The sequence below is a fragment of the Nomascus leucogenys genome, chromosome 22a (genome assembly GCF_006542625.1).
Source record: "Nomascus leucogenys isolate Asia chromosome 22a, Asia_NLE_v1, whole genome shotgun sequence".
NCBI classification, from domain to species: domain Eukaryota; kingdom Metazoa; phylum Chordata; class Mammalia; order Primates; family Hylobatidae; genus Nomascus; species Nomascus leucogenys.
The window spans coordinates 42,856,809-42,878,865 of record NC_044402.1 but is presented as its reverse complement, the minus strand read 5'-3'; the positions used below and the strand labels follow the sequence as shown (position 1 = coordinate 42,878,865).

The 22,057-nt window shown below is 34.1% G+C and overlaps 1 protein-coding gene and 1 pseudogene across 1 annotated transcript; one reads left to right on the top strand and one right to left on the bottom strand.

Annotated features, from left to right (window-relative positions):
• The window catches only part of LOC100601371, a 481,171-nt pseudogene that overhangs the window by 240,812 nt on the left and 218,302 nt on the right, over positions 1 to 22,057 (top strand).
• LOC100587727 (olfactory receptor 4K14) lies at positions 13,153 to 14,085 on the bottom strand. Its single transcript, XM_003282017.3, has one exon. The coding sequence runs from the start codon at positions 14,083 to 14,085 to the stop codon at positions 13,153 to 13,155; it is 933 nt and encodes a 310-aa protein (XP_003282065.2).

Here is a 22,057-nt window from a genome sequence, read left to right as displayed (position 1 = left end):
GTGGCATAAACTAAAATAAGGTGAAGAAAAGTCAATATTTAAACTTTAAATTGCTATCTAATTATTATGTCTTAAGTCTTCAAAATGTTGCTCTGTGTATGGCACAACTAAGCTATAGAATCTGAGTGAATAACAGCCATCACAAAACACCAAAAACACCCCTCCCCGCAGTTCTCTGTGGACCATCACCCGTTTCAACTCATACAGTAGCATGTTCCAGCTATTGCTCATGTGAATGGATAAAATATACACAACATACAAATTGCTATTTTTATCTCAGAGAAATAGCTGATTTTTATTTGATTTGATAGACTAGTCAAAGGAGAGTCATTTCAATGCATGAATAACCATTTTATAATTATATTTAGATCATTATAAGCATAATGTGTACCTATATGCCCACAGGTATGATTTAAGATAAGAAATATATCATTTACAATAATAAACTGGAAATAAGTGTATTATAGAATATGGTAAGCTGCAGAGGCATATCAAAGAAAATATACTAAGAGGTCATTGAACTATCAATAATCCCAAGTGGAATATGATCTTTCCTGTAGCTATTTGCACAGGTTAGAGTCCTACAAGGGTTTTCTCGATGGCGAAGGGTACAGGGATTCCCTTTTCTCAAATAAAAGCTCTACAGATCTAATGTCCATTTACTGGAATCTGAAATTCTACCTTTGATTTTATTTTTTCCCCAAATATTTTTATTAAAAAAAAATTTCAGAAAAATATAACATTTCTTGAGACTGAATGTGGAAAAGGAGAGAGAAGTAATGTGTTGAATGATGGAAGAGAGAAATGCATCATGTGGAAGTGAGTGGCTTGGAGCCAGGTAACTTCATATTCTAATCAACCTTGGCCATGTCATCAGTGTCTCGAGGTTGCAGCTGGTGAAATAATATACATTTATATTAGGTAAGGAGAAAATAATTTCTTCTTCTTTCTAATTAATCTCCACCATCTCCTTTGTGGTGCTGATTTCCTCCTACACCACTATCCTAGTCAAGATTTGCTCCAAGGAAGGAAGGTGAAAGGCACTCTCCACGTGTGCCTCTCACCTCATGGTGGTAACACTCTTTTATGGACCCTGTATTGTCATCTATGCTTGTCCTTTCTCTACATTTTCTGTGGACAAGATGGTGTCTGTACTCTAAAATGTTATTACCCCAATGCTAAACCCCCTCATCTACACACTTCGGAACAAAGAGGTAGAGTCAGCCATGCAGAAGCTCTGGGTCAGAAATGGACTTACCTGGAAAAGGCAGGAGACATGAGGCACTGATGTGAATTTTTGAAAGTAGAAAATCTGAGGTTAAAATAATAACTTTATGAATAATAAGTTAGAAGGTGGTTGTCTAGTTTTTAAATTTATTTCATTAAGTCAAAATAGCCCTATTACTGACTTTATCATTCAACTGTACACTATAACTAATCTGTTTCCTTTTTTATTTAATCAAATCTGATTTTTCTATCAGATTGTCTTTTTCCTCTTATCTATTCATCTCATCAAATTTTATTCCATCCACTGTTTCCATTTAGTTTGTCAAGTAGCACTGGTACAAACTGCTTTTTCTAAGCCTTCACTGCCTTCTCTACCTTGCTTTATTTTTTTTCTTCAACTTTAACTTATTGCAATTACAGATGGTCCCTGAGTTATGATGATTCACCTTATAATTTTTGTCTTTAAGATGGTGTACAAATCACACTTTGATTATTCATATAACCATTTTGTTTTTCACTTGCAGCACAGCATTTCATAAATTACATTCAACACTTCATTATTATAAAATATGCTTCGTGTTAGATGATTTTGTCTAACTGTAGACCAGTGTCAATGTTCTGGGCATGTTTGAGGGAGGCTAGGCTAAGCTATCATGTTCAGTAGGATAGGTTTATTAAATACATTCTTGACTTACAGTATTTTCAACTTATGGTGGGTTTATTCAGACATAAGCCCATCATAAGTTGAGGAGCATCTGTAGATATCTGCAGTCAATTCACAGGTATTTCTTTCTGTACATATTTAAGAGAATATCAGTTAGATGTATTAGAGTGGATTCAATTTATGACTACATAACAACAAGCTAATGGAATATATTAGTTTCATCACCTTATCACATGTAGTAGAGAAAGCAGTTGCCTAATATTGTGGGTTCGAATATCCCTCTTTGAATTACAATTCATGTAAACCTGAAAATTTTTTTACGCCTTGAAGCCTGAATTTCCTCATACGTAGCATGCATAAAATGATGTGTACCTCTCAGTGCTGATGTGAAGATGAAAAATGAAAACAGACATGAATGTGTCTACTATGGTACCTGCCTCATAACACAGTTCAAAAATAATTTATTCATTAAAGATGATTTTTTCAATGATATAGGGTATAGAAGGTTAAGTTCTACACTGGCTGACTTACCATATTGCAACAACAGTTTGATCTGCCAGTTTGTGCAGGATACTTGAAAGTGTATATAAATGAGTTAATGGCATTTTCACATTTGTCAATTATTGGAAAGTTTATTTTATATTACTGTCATCATCATCATCAAAAAACCCCTCGACATTAGTTGTATCCTTAAGTTGTATTAAGACAAATTCATAGGCCTGTTTACTGTTTACCAAATCTTTATAATTAAAGACAAAAAATTAAATCGACATTCAAGTTTACAACAAACTGAACAACAATAAAATGTAAAATATAAAATACAAATGAACCATGAAGTATTTTCATTCTTACAACTTTTTTAGTCTTTGGATTTTAAAGCAATCATAGCAACAAATCTGTGTGACAAAGACAGAAGCCAAAGAGGTTTGGTAAATTTATTAATGACTGAGTTTTATCTTTATTATCTTTATACTCCCCAAACTAACTTAAATACCTAAAACAAAATAAATAAAATGGGACAAAAATGTGTTAAATAAATGCAGGAGGCTTCTATATCTTTTCTCATCAAAGTGGCATTGACAACAAAAGAAATATTTTAGAGAGATTTTCTTATTTCATACTTAGTAAAAATAACTTGTAAAATTTTCATTGAGACATAGAAACACTTTCAGAGATGTTAAAGATGCAAGAATTCATCAAACTTGTATTTTGTTTTATAAGTTATTGGATATATGTGCAGAACGTGCAGGTTTGTTACACAGGTATACATGTGCCATGGTGTTTTGTTGCACCTGTCAACCCGTCATCTAGGTTTTAAGCCCCGCAGGCATTAGGTATTTGTCCTAAGGCACTCCTTCCCCTTTCCCCTCATCCCCCAACAGGACCCAGTGTGTGGTTTTCTCCTCCCTGTGTCCATGTGTTCTCACTGTTCAGCTCCCAGTTATAAGTGGGAACATGTGGTGTTTGGTTTTCTGTTCCTGACTTAGTTAGCTGAGGATAATGGTTTCTGGCTCCATCCATGGCCCTGCAAAGGACATGATCTCATTCCTTTTTATGGCTGCATAGTATTCCATAGTGTATATACAACACGTTTTCTTTGTCCAGTCTATCATTGATTGGCATTTGGGTTGATTCCATGTCTTTGCTATTGTGAATAGTGCTGCAATGAACATATGTGTGCATGTATCTTCATAATAGAATGATTTGTATTTTTTGGGGTATATACACAGTAATGGGATTGCTGGGTCAAATGGTATTTCTGGTTCTAGGTCTTTGAGGAATCACCACACTATCTTCCACAATGGTTGAACTAAACAAATTTTAAAAATTTATAGCAACACATCTAATGATTGATACATTTACATCTAAAATCCGATATACAATGTTCCTGTTCAAATAAAATATAAAGCTCAGATTTTTTTTAAAAAATTACTAATTTTGACAGTGTGGGTCAGCTTATAATGAAATAACAATCCCTAAAATATTATTCACTTAACAGAACAAATATTTATTTTATATTCATGCAACAATAATAATATGGGATGCATGTCAGTCATTGATCTCTGTTTGTTGTAGTCACCAACAGATTCATGCTGATGAAGGATTTACCTCAACATGTAAGTTCATTACTGCTTGGGTAGGAAAACAGCCACATGGTGAATCTCACCCTGGCTCTTGAATCTTCTCATAGTGCATTGACCAAATGAATTATACCAATAAATTTAATAATTTGAAAAACATGGAAAAACTTCTTTAAAATATGACTATTCAAGGCACTCTGCAGAAGACTTGGAAAATCTATAATAGGCTGGAATTTATTAAAAATATGTTAAATCTATTCTTAAATTCCTTCCCACAAAGAAAACTCACATTAGCGAATTCTTTAAACATACAAGAAAAACATAGCACCAATGTTGTACAAACTCTCCTGTGAGTAAATAAATACAGAATACTTTTTATTTCTTTTTGTCACCAGCATGTTTTAAATTTCAAAATCTGACCATGATGTCATAATAATAAATTAATTATAAATTAATCTCACCTATGAACATAAATGTAATGATCGTTTAAATAATTAGCAGATTGTACCTATTGATACATAAAAAGATAATACAATATGAACCACTTGTCTTACTCCAGATTTGTAAGACTAGTTGAAAATTCAAAAATCAATCCATGTAATTAACTATGTTTACAAATTGATAGATGTAGTAAATTATTGCAAAATTTAATACCAATTTATTAAAAAGATATCAAATTCGTAAACTACTAATTGCAAGTAACCTTATGCTAGGGAATCCTTAATCTGATAAAGAGTATCCACAAAATCATTCTAAAATAAACATTATGCTCACTGTTGAAATATTAAAGACTTTCACCTTGAAACTAAGAAACAAATAATACTCGATATTGCCACCATAATTCAACATTATTCTGGAGGCTTAAGCAGTGTAATGAGACAAGAAAAAAATAGAACGGTATAAGAAATGGAGAGGAAGGAATCAAATATTCATTATTAACAAATGTCACAGTATGTGTATATAAATAATTCAAGAGAATGTACAGAAAGTCAAATAATAAATGAAGTTAGCATAATCACTGAATATGACAAGGTCAATAGTGTGAAAATAAATTGTAGACTCCCAGTTCTGGGGTAAAATGGAATAGATATACTTTCCCCTATTCATGCTACTATGCACAACTAAAAACTCCGAATATTATATAATGCAAACATTAAAAACAGAAGAAAAAAACTGAAAGATAGAAGCAGCAAATTAGGTAGAAACTTCAAGACCCAATACATGGCATGATAATTTCCCTTTTTGCATTTTTTATTTCTTTTAATTTGCCTCATATAAGTCCAATTGGGTGTTGGAGAAACCAGCAGCCCAGAAACACCAAGTGATGCAGACAGAAATAGCCCCCCACGCCCCCCAGCCAAAAAAAAAAAAAGCCCACTATCTTTAACCAGAGGACAAGAAAAGGAGAAGCCTGGAAAGATAGAAAACTTCAAGACAATAACTACTCTTCATCCACAAAAGGCCACAAATAAATGACGGCCTATCTTCCCACAAAATAAAGTAAGGAGTCCAGATTTCTAACCTTTCCGGTAGTAATAACCCTCTTCCCATTTGTGTCATTAGAGACCACGTGAAGAGCTGGTAATTCTACTCCATCGAGTGAGGTAAATTTCTCCTCACTGCCAAGGTGATATCAAAGAAGGTTGAGTTGGAAGCCAGTTTGTCAGACCCTTCCAGCAGTAAAGAGTACCCTCTCACCACAGTGTCAGTGGAGGTCATATAGGGAGTAATAAGAAGATGACCTTTTCCCTCCCAGCCAGCAGAGACCTAGTAAGGAGATTGGACTCTCACCTCTGCCCAGCAGTAATGAAGCACCCTGTTGGGCCTTCTTTATAGAATCAACAGAGGCCAAGAAGGGAGTCTAATTTCTACTTCCATTTTGCAGATGGCACAGTGCCAGATGAAGCCCACTAAAACAGAAATTTAAATAGTATCCAGAGTCTCATTACATTGAAATATCTAGGATTAATTTAAAAAACAAAAACAGAAACTCTCACCATACAAACCAGAAAAATCTCAGCTAGAATGAAAAAATAGTGAATAGATGCCAATTCTAAGATAAAACAGACACTAAAATTATCATAAAATTCTTCAATGAGAAATTACAAGCATGTTTGAAGAAAATACAAAAATAAAAAGTCTCAGTAAATAAATAGAAGACATAAAAAAGAAACAAATGGAAATAGAGGTTTTATTATAGAACTGAAAAATACCATAACAGAAAGAAAGAAAAAGAGAGAGAGACAGAAGGAAGGGAGGTAGGGAGGGAGGAAAAGAAGGAGGGAGGGAGGGAGGGAGGGAGGGAGGAAGGAAGGAAGGAAGGAAGGGAAGGAAAAAGGAAGAAGAAATACAGAAAAGCAAGCAAGAAGGACACCTCAACAAATGGAATTAAAAGCATACTTGGGAGGACAGAGGGGAGAATCAGTAAACTTGAAGACAAAACAATAAACATTAAAAATGTAAGAATCCTAGAACACCAAAAGAAAAAACAATAAAAAGAAAAATATGTGTAAATACAATAGCCTTTATTTCTCATGAGTTTTCCAAATTGAATTTGAAAGTTGAAGCCAACCTTATTGCATTGTTTATTGTTGTACCCAATGTATATAAATAGTTAAGACAATTTTGTATTTAAAGCATGGGAGGATAAAGAGACTGAAAGAATAAGATTTCTATACTATACTTGAACAGGTAAATTGGCTACATAATGTAATACCTAGAATGACCACTAAGAAACCTGTAGAAAGAGATACACCAAAAACTCTATGGATAGATCAAAATAAAATTCTAAAAAAATATCACAGTCACCCACAGGGTAGTAGGGAAAATAGAACAAATTAAAAATGAGGGAAGAAACCAAAATCAAAAATAAAATAGGTGACTTAATCCTAACATATCAATATTACTTTAGATATAAATGGTTTAAATTCACCAATTTCAAGACAGAGATTGGCAAAGTAGAAAAAATTGACCTTTTACATGCTATCTATAAGAAATTCAATTCAAATATAATGACACAAGTGTGTGAAAATAAAAAGATGAAATAAGATGCACCATGCAGACATTAATCAAAAAGATGCTAGAGTAACTGTGCTAATATCAGGTATATTCAGAGCAAAGAAAATTACCAGGGACAGAGTAAGATATAACACAATGATAAAAGGGACAAGCTATAGCAATTCTAAATATGTATGTACCAAACAAGTGAGTTACAAATTATGTGAAATGAAAACTGATAAGACTGAAAGAACAAATAGACAAATGTACAATTATAATTAGATACTTCAACATGCCTCTTTACACAATTAATAGAAATAGTTCATTAATTATATAGAAGAATTCAACAACACTAACAACCAACATGACCTAATTGACATTTGTAGGACACTCCACCAATGACATGAGAATGCACATCCTTTTCAAACACCCACAGAACCTTTATCAAGATAGGTTATCTCCTGAAACATAACACAACAACCTAAATGTCCATTAATGATAGACTAGATGGGCCGGGCGCGGTGGCTCACACTTGTAATCCCAGCACTTTGGGAGGCCGAGGCGGGCGGATCACAAGGTCAGGAGATTGAGACCACGGTGAAACCCCGTCTCTACTAAAAATACAAAAAAATTAGCCGGGCGTGGTGGCGGGTGCCTGTAGTCCCAGCTAGCCTGTAGTCCCAGCTACTCGGAGAGGCTGAGGCAGGAGAATGGTGTGAACCCGGGAGGCGGAGCTTGCAGTGAGCCGAGATTGCGCCACTGCACTCCAGCCTGGGCGACAGAGCGAGACTCCGTCTCAAAAAAAAAAAAAAAAAAAGATAGACTAGATAAAGAAACGTGGTACATATACACCATGGAATACTATGTAGCCATAAAAAAGTAAGAGATCCTGTCCTTTGCAGGGACATGGATGGAGCTGGAGGCCATTATCCTTGGCAAATACAGTTACAGAAAACCAAATACCACATGTTCTCTAAGTGGAAACTAAATGATGAGAACAAGTGGACACATAAAGAGGAACAACAGACATTGGGGCCTATGGGAGGATGAAGGGTAGGAAGAGTGAGGGGATCAGGAAAAATAACTAATGGGTACTAGGATTAATACCTGTGTGATGAAATAATCTATGCCACAAACCCCCTTGACACAAGTTTACCTATGTAACAAACCTGTACATGTACCCCAAACTTAAAATAAAAATAAAAAAAATTAAAATTGTATGACATTTGCCAGAAGCCATCAAAATAAAAGTATACAGCTTTGAAAACAAACTAAAAAATGTAAAATAATTCAAATTATATGGAAGATGTTCTCTAGCTGTGATTCATTCAGACTATAAAGCAAGAATAGAAAGATAAGAAAATCTCCAAACACTTGGAAACAATCCAAATCATTTATAAATAAGACATGGTCATACAAACAAAATTCAAATGAAATAAAAAATACATTGAACTGAATTACAATGAAAATATAATATACCAAAATTCAGAGGACAAAGCAAAAGGATTACTGAGAGGAAAATTTATACCACTAAGTGCTGATATTATTATTCTTTTTTGATATTGTTCCATGTATCATTGTTTTAGTGCTTTTCCTTTGGTTACATTTCATTTTTGCATTTCCAGTGTATAGAAATACAACTGACTTTTAAAAGCTTTTTATTTCAAAACATAGAGCCACAGAATGTTGCAAAATATAATGCAGGCATACCATTCCTAGATAGAACATCAGATTCTAGATATTGGAAACTGGGAAGAAAAGGTTGCTTAAATGAAATCTTAGAGTTGCAGAAGTTAGTCACCACCCTGTGCATGATCCACAGGTCACTCATGATGGAGGGAGCCACAAAAGCCAATGTTTGGGGATACATTTTCTTTAAAAGTCTCTCTGACCTCATCCTCCTCAAACTGCATCTGAGTTCAAATAGGAAGAGATAAAAGTGAAAAAATAGTTTGCCAGTTTATAGGAAAGACATTTTACTTCATATGAAAACCCTTAGTCGGGTGCAGTGGCTCACGCCTGTAATCCCAGCACTTTGGGAGGCCAAGACGGGCGGATCACGAGGTCAGGAGATCGAGACCATCCTGGCTAACATGGTGAAACCCCGTCTCTACTAAAAATACAGAAAAATTAGCCAGGCATGGTGGCGGGCGCCTGTAGTCCCAGCTACTCGGGAGGCTGAGGCAGGAGAATGGCGTGAACCCGGAAGGTGGAGCTTCCAGAGAGCCGAGATCGCGCCACTGCACTCTAGCCTGGGCGACAGAGCGAGACTCTGTCTCAAAAAAAAAAAAAAAAACAAAAAGAAAAGAAAACCCTTAAATTTGGAGCTCTCCTGTGAAAATTTATCATTTAAAATTACTTACATTAATAAGTCTTCAGACAAAATAATTTGATTTTAACATTGTTTTAATATTCATGTTGAAGAAAAGCATGAATATATCAAAGAGAATTAGGAGAGGAAGCAGCAAATATCTTAATGATTGCAGTTAGAGACAAGGAGGGATATTTAAGATTCCTTCAATTTCACAGAAACTTATCATTGACCTCGTCTTATAACCATCAATAATGTATTTTAGGAGGTTGTGTTTTTTAAAAATTAGTATATCCTAATGATATATTTCTAGGATGATTAATTATGAAAATGCATCCTGGTCCACTAATAGAGACTCATATGTTAAGAAAACCCTTCCAACCATTCCTTAATAGTATTTACTCCTGCAGATAACATCAGCAATTATTCAGTGGTTCTCAGTCATAACAGTGAATGAGAATCACCTGAGGCAGTTTATAGTAAAAAGCAGATTTCTGGGATTGGTTCCTAAAGTTCAAATTCAGCTGGCCAATTATGGAACCATATTATTTGCATTTTAAAACGTTCACTGTAATATGTATTTAACTTACCTCATTTCAAAACCAAAAAATGCGTTTTGTAAATGCTTCCTCAAAATTCAGGAAGGTTCCTCTAGTTTGAAGTCAGTGGCTTCCTATGAACTGACGGTGACAAGTTCTCTGAAAATGCACATTGTTTATGAAAAACAAAAACTGGTGATTTCTCTCAAATTTCACCAACCTATCAACAGCCATGTTTACACAGTCCAGACTACTAGTTAAACCCCAGGAATGTCTGTGCCTAGAGAGTGCAATGATCCACATTTATCTTTATGGATCTGGACAAAGCAATGCGGAGAGTTGAGCAGGGATTAGGAATGGAGCATGAGCCATTGGTGAGAAGTCAGAAACATCTTATGGGATCTGGTATATATTTGGGCATTTACGACATGACTATTCCTATACTAAACACACATACACTGACTATATATATATATATATTTATATATGCATACACACATTATATATACACACTAAATATAATATATATTTATAGTGCATAAAACATATACACACTATATAATATATAAATATATTTTAACATATAATTATAGATATATAATTTAATAAGAAAGAATCCTAGAAAATCAGAGAAAAGTTGAAGGAATAAAGGCTTCCTAACAATCAGGATTGGATTAGATTTCCCTTTGATGGGCCTTCTGAGGATATCCTGTTTATTTCTATCATAGTCTTCATTTTGCCTCATAGTTTGTGATTGTCTGTATACTTGTCTTTATTTCACTAATTGAAAAGATCCAAGTGTCTGGTAATGTATGTTCTTAAATACTTTATCTTCACTCCTAGATCATTGCCAGGAATCTGAAATGTTGTAGGTACTTGAAAAGCATATAATACTTGAAAAAATAAATATATAGATAGTATTTGTTATATTTTGATTAAAAAATTATGTCCAAAGTCTGCAACAAGTCAGTGATCAGTATTACATCAATAACAACAAAGAAAATTACTTCTAAGGCAGATGTTGATTTCTCTTTAAGCTTTTGTTAATGTTCACATATACAGGTGTAATTGATTGTAAAAATTGACTATGTTCAAAGTCTATAAAATAAAAAAAGTACTATAATAGGTAAGGGGACTTTATCTTAAGGCAGAAATTGTTTTCCTTCTATGTTCTTTTATATTCATGCATATGTTTGGATTGCAATTATGGGGCAAGTCGTAAGTACCCAGAAGCATGCCTTCCTGGATTGAATACAATATCCAAAGTTATTGGAAGTTCCATTCAATTGCTTAACTAACTCAATCATTACCCAATTTTCTCCTTTGCTTTGATATCTCAGAGTCAACCTAGGAGAAAATTGCTTGAGTTCCCTGCACATTAATTTAGTAAAAATCAAATTAACTCTTGTTTATAATTGTCTTCTTAAGATCCATGGTCATGTAAAAATTCAGCATAACATCTGAATCTGTGGCATTCAAACACACACTTCCTAAAAAATGACTCCCCAGGAGACAGAATCAAATCAGAAATAGATGCAGTGTTTATTGAAAATCTACATTGGGTGAAAATGTGTTAATTTAATAATCCAATACATATTAAATGTAACACTATAGTTTATGTTTACATTATAAAATATTTAGCTGTAAAATATGGATTTTTCAATGTTAAAATGAATTTCTGTAATGAAAATCACTGGAATGTATTCATTTTTTAAATAAAAGTGTTCAATATAATACACATTTACTAGGAAAAGTATATTTTTAAAATCAATAGGATCTTGAAATTGTGCTTTTTCCTCCTTTCTTTTTTTTTAAATGAAAAATTTATTTATTTATTTATTTTTATTTTTCAAATCCCCCTTTTTTATTATTATACTTTAGGTTTTAGGGTACATGTGCACAATGTGCAGGTTTGTTACATATGTATCCGTGTGCCATGTTGATTTCCTGCACCCATTAACTCGTCATTTAGCATTAGGTATATCTCCTAATGCTGTCCCTCCCCCCTCCCCCCACCCCACAACAGTCCCCGGAGTGTGATGTTCCCCTTCCTGTGTCCATGAGTTCTCATTGTTCAATTCCCACCTATGAGTGAGAACATGCAGTGTTTGGTTTTTTGTCCTTGTGACAGTTTACTGAGAATGATGTTTTCCAGTTTCATCCATGTCCCTACAAAGGACATGAACTCATCATTTTGTATAGCTGCATAGTATTCCATGGTGTATATGTGCCACATTTTCTTAATCCAGTCTATCGTTGTTGGACATTTGGGTTGGTTCCAACTCTTTGCTATTGTGAATAGTGCCACAATAAACATATGTGTGCATGTGTCTTTATAGCAGCATGATTTATAGTCCTTTGGGTATATACCCAGTAATGGGATGGCTGGGTCAAATGGTATTTCTAGTTCTAGATCCCTGTTACCTCCTTTCAAGCTTCCAAAATTAGGACAAATATTTGCTGGGCATTATTTAATCCCAGGCTTGCCTCCCTGTGCCAAATGTCTCCTGTTTTGAATGATGCAATTTGCAGTATTGAGCTATGATTAGAAAATAAAAATTCCTTTTCATATTAACTTTTGGGGCAGAATAAACTAGTAAGATAAATCTGGTTTTAGAAAATGCAGAGTTCAATCCAAAATATATGTGTGGAGTTGAAGATATATATACATACGTGTGTGTGTGTGTGTGTATATACACATACATATACATCTTCACAGATTATATATCATTTTATCTTATTTTACAAATATATAAACATACATAGATACATACATTACATATATATGTATATACATACATGTATGTATATATGTTTGTAATAAAATACATGTATGTATATATAAAATACATAATATACATACATATATGTATGTATATATTTGTAATATAAAATAAAATGATATATTTGTTGAAATTAACTATTTCTCTGAATAAATGATATATATATCATTTCTCTGAATACATAATACACTGTTTCTGTGAATAAATGACATGTATATCATTTTATTTTATATTACATATATACATGGATGTATGTATATATATTTTAAGCTTTGTATATATATATAAAAATATATATACATATATGCTTACATGTATATATATTTGTAATATAAATACATTATGTATATATGTAATACATTATATATACAAATTTGTAATATAAAAGAAAATGATATATTTTTTCTTGAAATCAACTCTTTCTCTGTAATATAGCACATTACAAATTATATCAATGTAGTGTCAGAATGAAATCTTTGAGCAGAATTATATTAAAGAAATTATATCCCCTGAATGAACAGAAACATGTAACACTATGGAAGGCTGGATTTCATTGAAAAGTCACCCGTTGGTTTTGCAGTTTCTTCATAGCTGCTTTCATCTCCTCATTTCTCAATGTGTAGATAATGGGGTTCAGGAGTGGAGTAAAAATGGTATAAAACACAGACAGCAGCTTGTCCACAGAGAACCTACTGAAAGGCCACACATAAATAAAAATGCAAGGGCCAAAGAACAGCGTCACTATCATGATATGTGCAGAGCAAGTGGAGAGTGCTTTGGATACGCTACCGGCAGCACGCTGTCTGACAGTGAGGAGGATCACAGTGTAGGAGATTAGGAGGAGCAGAAAACAGCTCAAGGAAAGCAACCCACTGTCTGAGATCATAATTACACCCAAGACATAGGTGTCCATGCAGGCAAGTTTGATTACTAGAGGGAGGTCACAGAAGAAGCTGTCTACCTCATTGGGGCCACAGTAAGGCAAATTTACAGGGAAAGCCACTTGACTGATGGAGTGCACAATTCCAATGACCCATGAAGCCAGCACCAGCCTGATGCAAGTCTGCCAACTCATCAAAGTCATGTAATGCAAGGGTTTGCATATGGCCACATATCTGTCATAGGCCATGGAAACCAGGAGCACCATCTCAGCTCCACCAGTAAAGTGCAAGAAGAAGATTTGAGCCACACATCCTCCAAAGGAGATGAGTTTTTGATCACTAAGGAAATCCCTGATCATCTTGGGAGTGGCAAACGAGGCCAGCCACATGTCCAGGAAAGATAGGTTCCCCAGCAGGAAGTACATAGGGGAGGAGTGCAGGCAGGGATCAGAAATTACAGTGACCAAAATGAGAAGGTTACCTAGCATAACGGCCACATAGATCCCAAGGAAAAATATAAAGAAAACATTTTGAAGATGTCGTGAAGTGCAGAGTCCATGCAACACAAATTCTGACACCAAGGAATAGTTCTGTGGGTCCATTGCCTCAGGTTTCAGACTTTGTTTGTAATCTAAATAAAGAAAAAAATCCTGTCATTTGCAGCAACACCTCAAGGACATTGTGTTAAGTGAAATAAGCCAGGCACAGAAAGACAAATATCAAATTATGTCACTTAATATGTGGAATCTAAAAAAGTCAAACTTACAGAAATAGAAAGTAAAATGGTGGTTACCGGAGGCTGGGAAGGAGGAGGGTAAGGGATAAGTTTATCAAAGAACAAAGTTTCAATTGGACAGAAGGAAAAAATTCAAGTGATCTATTGTACATCATTGTGATTATAGCTGATAGCAATATATTATACACTTGAAAATCACTAAAAGAGTAGATTTTGCATTCTCATCACAGAAAATAAGTATGTGATTTAGCCATTCCACAATGTTTACATATATGAAAACATCATGTTGTACATTATAAACATATATAATTTTCATTTGTCAATTAGAAAGAAGGAGAGACGGAGAGGAAGGAAGAAAAGAAGTAAGTGAAAGTGCCTGTCAACTGCCTGGCACACGAAAGTGATCAACTAAGTGTTATCTCTGTATAATTTTTAACTTGCAGAGATACTCTAAAATATAGACTGTTATATACTAACAAGCATGTATATTTGCCTTTTTCAAACTTCAGTGATTCCTGAGGGGCGGTTAGACATTCTGGAAGACTTCTGCATAGGTGAGAGTTGTAGGAACTTTTTCTTTCCTTCTTTCCATGGCCTTTGTCCATATAAAAACATGGATCAGTCAAGTGCAGTAGGTGAACCAAAATTCCTTAGGAGGATTGAGAATATGAAGATTTTTTCAGGGGTTCTATCTTCTCACCATCTATGTCGATATCATTGCCCAATGGATAATTAATTATTCTTAAGCACTAAATATTGAAATTAAAGCTTCACTTAAAAATAATGTCAACACATAAAACATGGGAAACTGAATGTACATTATTAAGTGTCTCTTCCTCTTCCTCTCCATTTACACACACAAACACAAAACTAAACCTAGCAAAGGCATGTTGATAGGTAGATGTATCTATGTATATAAATATGATTAACATGTCTTTCTCCTGAATCCAAGAGAAGCAAATTTTGTTCCTCAACGACAAAATTTAAAGGAGAAAAATTACTTTAAGCTAAAATGCATGTTTGGATATAATGACTATGGGCGGGAGGTGATGTATAAATACAGATGAGCTCCCAAATCATGTACCCAAGTTATGTATGTTGCTTAGTAATTTTATAAAAGTCTCATTTATTGTGTTATATGTGAGTTGTAGAATGGCTTTTCTCATATTCTCAGATAATATCTGTGAGGAAAATTTGATCTAAAAAATAGCTCGTTTACAAAAAGTTTTAATCTAAAGTGTTAATCTATGCTATCAGGGTGGACAGCCTATAATTGCAAAATGTGGGACTCTTTCCTCTTCCTTGCCCTTCATCAACAACCTGGATATGTATAATTTGCAAGTTTACAGATAGCACAAATCTGACATGATTTACTTATAGACTTATAGAATATTTCAATATGCTGGAAATATGGGCCGTAATCAGCAAACTAGAGAGAAAAGGTGGAAGGAGGAAGAGAGAAGAGTGCAGACTGATAATCAGCCTAACAGAGACATAGAGTATTATATTATTAATATATTTGTTTATAATCACACTTTTAATTTGTTATAATTATAATTCATTTTTTTCTCAAAAAATGAATAAAAATATTTATGGTAAAATGTGTTGTAATGCTTTTGATTAAATGAGCGAAAAAGTAGATCTTGTCAGGGCATTTGTATCTTATTTTCCAGTTAAATTTCAACTCAAGAAATTGCTTCCTATAGAGCCATAATGTTGAGATTTCTTCCATATTAAATCTGCTTGGAATATTTCTTTTTTTTCCCAACCACTTTATTAAGGTACAATTTATACAATATAAAATCATCTATTTAAAATATTTACTCAATTATTTTTTAATTATTTTACCAACTTGGTTATCTCCATAATACTTCCTTTGGAATTTTGAAAATCTCAGTTCCTTCCAGGACCTCTCTTGGCAGTAGTCAGGCTATCTTCTTCCTTATTCATTTACTCACTTACACACTCACTTATTCAGACTGTATAAGACACTAACACAGTTTTTCATCTCACTTTATTTGATATAAAAACCAATCAATACAAGAAGAAATAAATCACTTAATCTAGATTTTATTTAGTTTCTTCACCCCACAGATTTTTATTTTGCTCTTATCATTTTTAAATGAATTGCATTTGGGATAAAAAGCCTATTTGATTAGATGTAATCAAATTAAATGATCTAATTCATTTATAGATAGATTTATTATTATAAACTTTCTCTGAGATGATTTAGAATGACTTTCTTTTAAAAATATTTTAAATTATTATGTGGAAGCTGAGCAAAATAAGCTGATGGAGATAGTATAAAAATGGTTACTAAACAATGGGAACGGTAGTGAGGAGGGTGGGAGAATAAAGGGAGGATGATTAATGAGTATGAAAATGCAGTCAGGATGACTTTCACTGAAAAAGATATTTCCAAGACCTCTCAACAAGGACCAGAGCATAAAACCTATGTAACCATTTTTGAGGGTGTTTTCACCATTACACATGATTGACTAATAAGTTCATCACGTTATTTTAAAATGTAGCTCTGAGTTTTCAGATGAAATGGAACAGGATGCATAGGTCCCATTATTAGTTTTTTTTATGAGCAATAAACTGGAGTCTCACTCTCCTCACTGAGAGGAAAATATTGTATAAACCTTTTAATAAGGGGCATCACATAGAATCCTTCATGAGAAATTACAAAAAAGATGCAGGACTCTCCTTCATTTAATGTTGTTCCTTTATAAAATTGAAGAATGTAACATAAAAGACGAGTCTTGTAAGGCTTCTACAGGGAAATAAAGTAACTTATTCTAGTGTGAAATAGTCTAATAATGAGAATTTGATATAGTAAGAGATTTTTAGAATCTAAAGGGATTAATGGTTACCATATCTTCTTTAGTCCACCCAAATAGCACCCATCTCAACCAGACTGTTGTCAAGATAACGAAAATTCAAAATTGCTTTGCTTCTCCTTGAATTTTTATAAAAACATTACATTAAATCATTTAATTGCAACACTTTTTTTGACAATTAGATGCTACCCATCTTTAGTCTGAAATTTTAAGTCTGAAGCCAAAATCCCCAGCGGGCACAAGGGACATAATCACAAAGCAAGAATTCTTAGGAAGTTTAGTCCGATTCCTCCGACACCCATTCCAGCACACACATCACAGGGCACAGAGCTATACTTTTTTTTTTCTTTTTTTTTTTTTTTTTTATTATACTTTAGGTTTTAGGGTACATGTGCACAATGTGCAGGTTTGTTACATATGTATCCATGTGCCATGTTGATTTCCTGCACCCATTAACTCATCATTTAGCATTAGGTATATCTCCTAATGCTGTCCCTCCCCCCTCCCCCCACCCCACAACAGTCCCTGGAATGTGATGTTCCCCTTCCTGTGTCCATGAGTCCTCATTGTTCAATTCCCACCTATGAGTGAGAACATGCGGTGTTTGGTTTTTTGTCCTTGCGATAGTTTACTGAGAATGATGTTTTCCAGTTTCATCCATGTCCCTACAAAGGACACGAACTCATCATTTTTTATGGCTGCATAGTATTCCATGGTGTATATGTGCCAAATCAAAACCACAGTGAGATACCATCTCACACCAGTTAGAATGGCCATCATTAAAAAAACAGGAAACAACAGGTGCTGGAGAGGATGTGGAGAAATAGGAACACTTTTACATTGTTGGTGGGACTGTAAACTAGTTCAACCATTGTGGAAGTCAGTGTGGCGATTCCTCAGGGATCTAGAACTAGAAATACCATTTGACCCAGCCATCCCATTACTGGGTATATACCCAAAGGACTATAAATCATGCTGCTATAGAGACACATGCACACGTATGTTTATTGCGGCACTATTTACAATAGCAAAGAGTTGGAACCAACCCAAATGTCCAACAACGATAGACTGGATTAAGAAAATGTGGCACATACACACCATGGAATACTATGCAGAGCTATACTTTTATTGATATTCTTTCCCTTTTCGTGCCCCTGAAAGATTTCACTTGTAAATCTAAAACATAATTGTATTTAATATACTTTTTAAATAAAGATTAAGTGAACAGAAAGTTGAAATAATCAAATGGAAAACTCGGGAAACAAACATAAAGGAACTCAATTTGCTATTGAATCAAAGTTGTTCTACATTAGATACTGGTGATGATTGTACAACTCTGTAAATACACTAAAAACCATTGAATCGTACATGTAAAATCAGTGAATTTTATGATATATGAATTATACCTCAACAATGTTTTTAAAATGGATATTAAAAGACGTGTAATAAATAATCTCGATTAAAGTTCTAATTTCTGAGAACTCTATAATGTGTAAATCATCTAAAAGCAAATAAATACTAAGTTTGTAATCAGAAAAAAATGGCATTGATTTTGTATACAAACCAATGGTATTTTTAAATTAAACTATAAATCCAAATAATAATGAAAAAAATTTAACTTTAACTTGCAAGTTATTATGATGTAATCCAATGATTTAATATATAAAATAATATAATAATTAGTCTGTATTTGACTTATATCTCATGCATGTTCGTATTTATTACAAAAGTTCTTTACTAACCTGGAGTTAAGATGCTCAGTGCTGATACTGCAGCTCACCCAATTTATATTTTACATCTATTATACTTGAATGGAGCTATTGAAAACACACATATTTTATCCCAGAGATGATTTAATCATCATCTTCTGCATCTTAAAAATAATTCATGAAAAGCATTATTTTAAAGTTAGAGAACTTCAGATTTGAGTCTTCCTTGGAATTAAGATATAAATATACCCTGTCACCCACCAATTAAGAATCCTTTAACTATGGGCCATTTGTGACCAATGACCATAACAAAGGCTTGGGAATAAATAATCTGAGGGTGGAAATTTGCAGTAATGAATCATGTTCATTTCTCCAGGTGACAAAAGAAAAATAATTATAGATCTGCCAGATTATATTAGCATAGCTGCATTTATTTTAGTAATTCAAGCAGAATTATATCTACCATTATCCAGTTAATCAAGTATAAAATGACAAATTTATCTCTAAATAATCAAAGTAACAAGTTACACTCCAAAAATATGCTGAAAATTTTCCAACTCTGCACATTATATAACTTTGATCAAGCATTACACTTTGAAAAAGATTTACTCATACAAGGAGCATCAGATTTATATGTGCCAAAATATTTGCCTTCTCTAGATTGGTACAGTCAGGCATGATGAAATCTCCAGTTGTGTGGGTTACTTTGTTCATCATTTATTATTGATAGCCTACTTACTTCCCCAAATCATTCAAGGTTAATGCAGGATTCTTCTACTAATGGGTCCATGCTGAAGACAAATATTCCAAAACATTCTGATAAATGGTCATCACATTTATAACTATTCACATGACATTTACTTCCATATTAGGTATATAAGCTCTACCAGATTTATGAGAAATTTGACTACCAAGGCAGCCTCTGAGTATATTAAAAAGTCTCAAGTGGCACATTGGCATTAGATAATTGTGTTTCACTTAAAATGAGTTGCAAAATCTAAGTTCTGTTTCTGTCTTTTAAACACACAGATAATGATCACCAAAGAAAGTCTGCAGAAGCAGTCTATTAGCTTCAGTGTGATTTGTTTCTGAAATGGGGTCATTAGGTGGTACAGATATATTGTGTAAAATAAAGAATTATAGAGAAGTTTTTGACAACCAGATTAAGTGAATACTGGATTTGGAGGTAAGGAAAGATTTACTAAATGTGGTGGCTTTATTTATGATTCAACATAGAGGGCATTTTTGGATAACATTAACATTTAAAATGGTGAGCCTTGAGTAAAGTGGGCTGCTCTCCATAATGCGGGGGGAGCTCATCCAGTAAGTTGAAGGCCTGCATAGAACAAAAGGACCAGCCTTTCAAGGCAAGGGAGAATTCCCCATCAGACCAGCAGACTGCCTCAGACCTTCATCTGTGTCATCAGCTCTCCTGGGTCTCCAGCCGGCAGGCCCACACTGCAGATTTCGGACAACTTTTTGATAGACACTTTGGAAACATAGACCAGGCCCATTAAAAAATGCTAGTAGATCTTGACCTAGTCGTTTCTATGTTAAAATATGTCCATAATAACATTACTGATTAATAGATCAGGAATTATTAAGCAATTTACTGATTTACAGACCAAGAATTATTAAGCAATTTACTGATTTATAGATCAAGAATTATTAAGCAATTTAAATTTGCCAGAATAATTAAAATCAATTAAAGTATATCTGTGTGATAGAAGATAATAACACATGAAAAAATGTGTTTTCAACAAACGAAGAAGGGTTCATGGTGTTTTGTTAAGGCCAAAAAAAGGGGACAGCTGACTATACATACGGTATAAATCCTTAGGTTGCATCAATGAATAAAATAGATAAGAATTACTTTCCTCTTGACACTTACAATCTAGCAGCAAACACAAACACATAAATACAAATAAATAAGTCATCTATGATAAGCACTAAGGAAAAAAAGTAAGCAGAGTAAGGAATATTGAGAATGCCAGAAGAAGGATTGCTTCGATTGCCTACAGTGGCAAATTGTTTGGTAATGTGCTGTTTATTGGTTCTCTTCTTCCCTTGTCCCACTTCCTTACTCTACCAGAAAACTACTAGATTTTCTTAGGATTGCTTTTGCCCAGTAAAAGTATTTGCACTCCAATCCTGATCTCAGAGACTTCTGGATGAATACAAGGTAGGACAGTTAATACTAGACCTGCTTCTATAGAACAGATTCTCAGAATGAGATTTTGAATTTAAATCGCTCACAAGCCCAGTGCAACAGTCCCTCATTGTTGATGGTAAGTAAGATCATGAGAATCTCTGGCACACTGCATATCACAACTACTAGACTCTCACTTGTGATGATTTAAGTTGGGTTAGAGACCTAGATTTGATAGCAGGACAATGCTACTTTATAAAAATAAGGAGTTGGCTGGTTATTTCTAATTGGCATCGAAGTGCTTGCAGAAGAAAATAACAGGCTCAGGTCAGTCAACTATCAACTCAGGCCACAGTATAAAAATATAGAAGGCCCCATGACAGTACACAAAGCGATCTCTATTGTCTAGAGTCTAGGGGCAGCCAGTGCTGTAAATCAGGATGGATACTAATTGTGAGAATAGTGAAGTTACAAAGAAAGCTGAATTCACAGTTCCGGAAACTCTTTTATGCTAAGGTCTAATAAGAAAAATGTTAGAATCTAATATCTGATATAAGAATATCTTCCTTCGAACATGTTGGGCCAGCAGAAGTGGCTTCCTCCTTCTTACTGGAAAGTAGCACATTCACTTTCCCTGGAAAAAAGTCAAAGGCTCTAACTAAGGTGTATGCACTGCAAAATAATACACATTCATCTTAAGATCAGTCCCACCTACCTTTACTGCTTCTAGGTAAATAACTAGAGTATGGGTACATAATGTGAGACTGGGGAGATACTAACCCTACTCTCAGTTAAAAGAGAAATAACCAACAGGACTTCATGAACTGACTAATATGCACTGGAAGAATGAATGAATGTTGAAGGTTGGAACAATGCGTGGGGGCAAAGTGTGGGATAGATAAGGGAGAATTTATTGACATGGAAGTACTTTTCTATAAGTCATAATTTTATACCTTTGAAACTTGGACAGAATGATGATCCATTCTATCCAAGGTAGAAATGCTGGAACTGCTTTGGCATATCTTAAATGAAAGGCTCAAAAGTCTAAGTAAGCTTGGCAAAATCAAATGGATTTAGCTTATAATACTAGTGCACCGACCGACTGACAAGGTTACAAGGGAAGGTCTAGAGGGTCTT

Bases quoted from the DNA above. Each gene is read 5' to 3' on its own strand.
- LOC100587727 (XM_003282017.3), bottom strand. From the start codon at position 14,085: ATGGACCCACAGAACTATTCCTTGGTGTCAGAATTTGTGTTGCATGGA.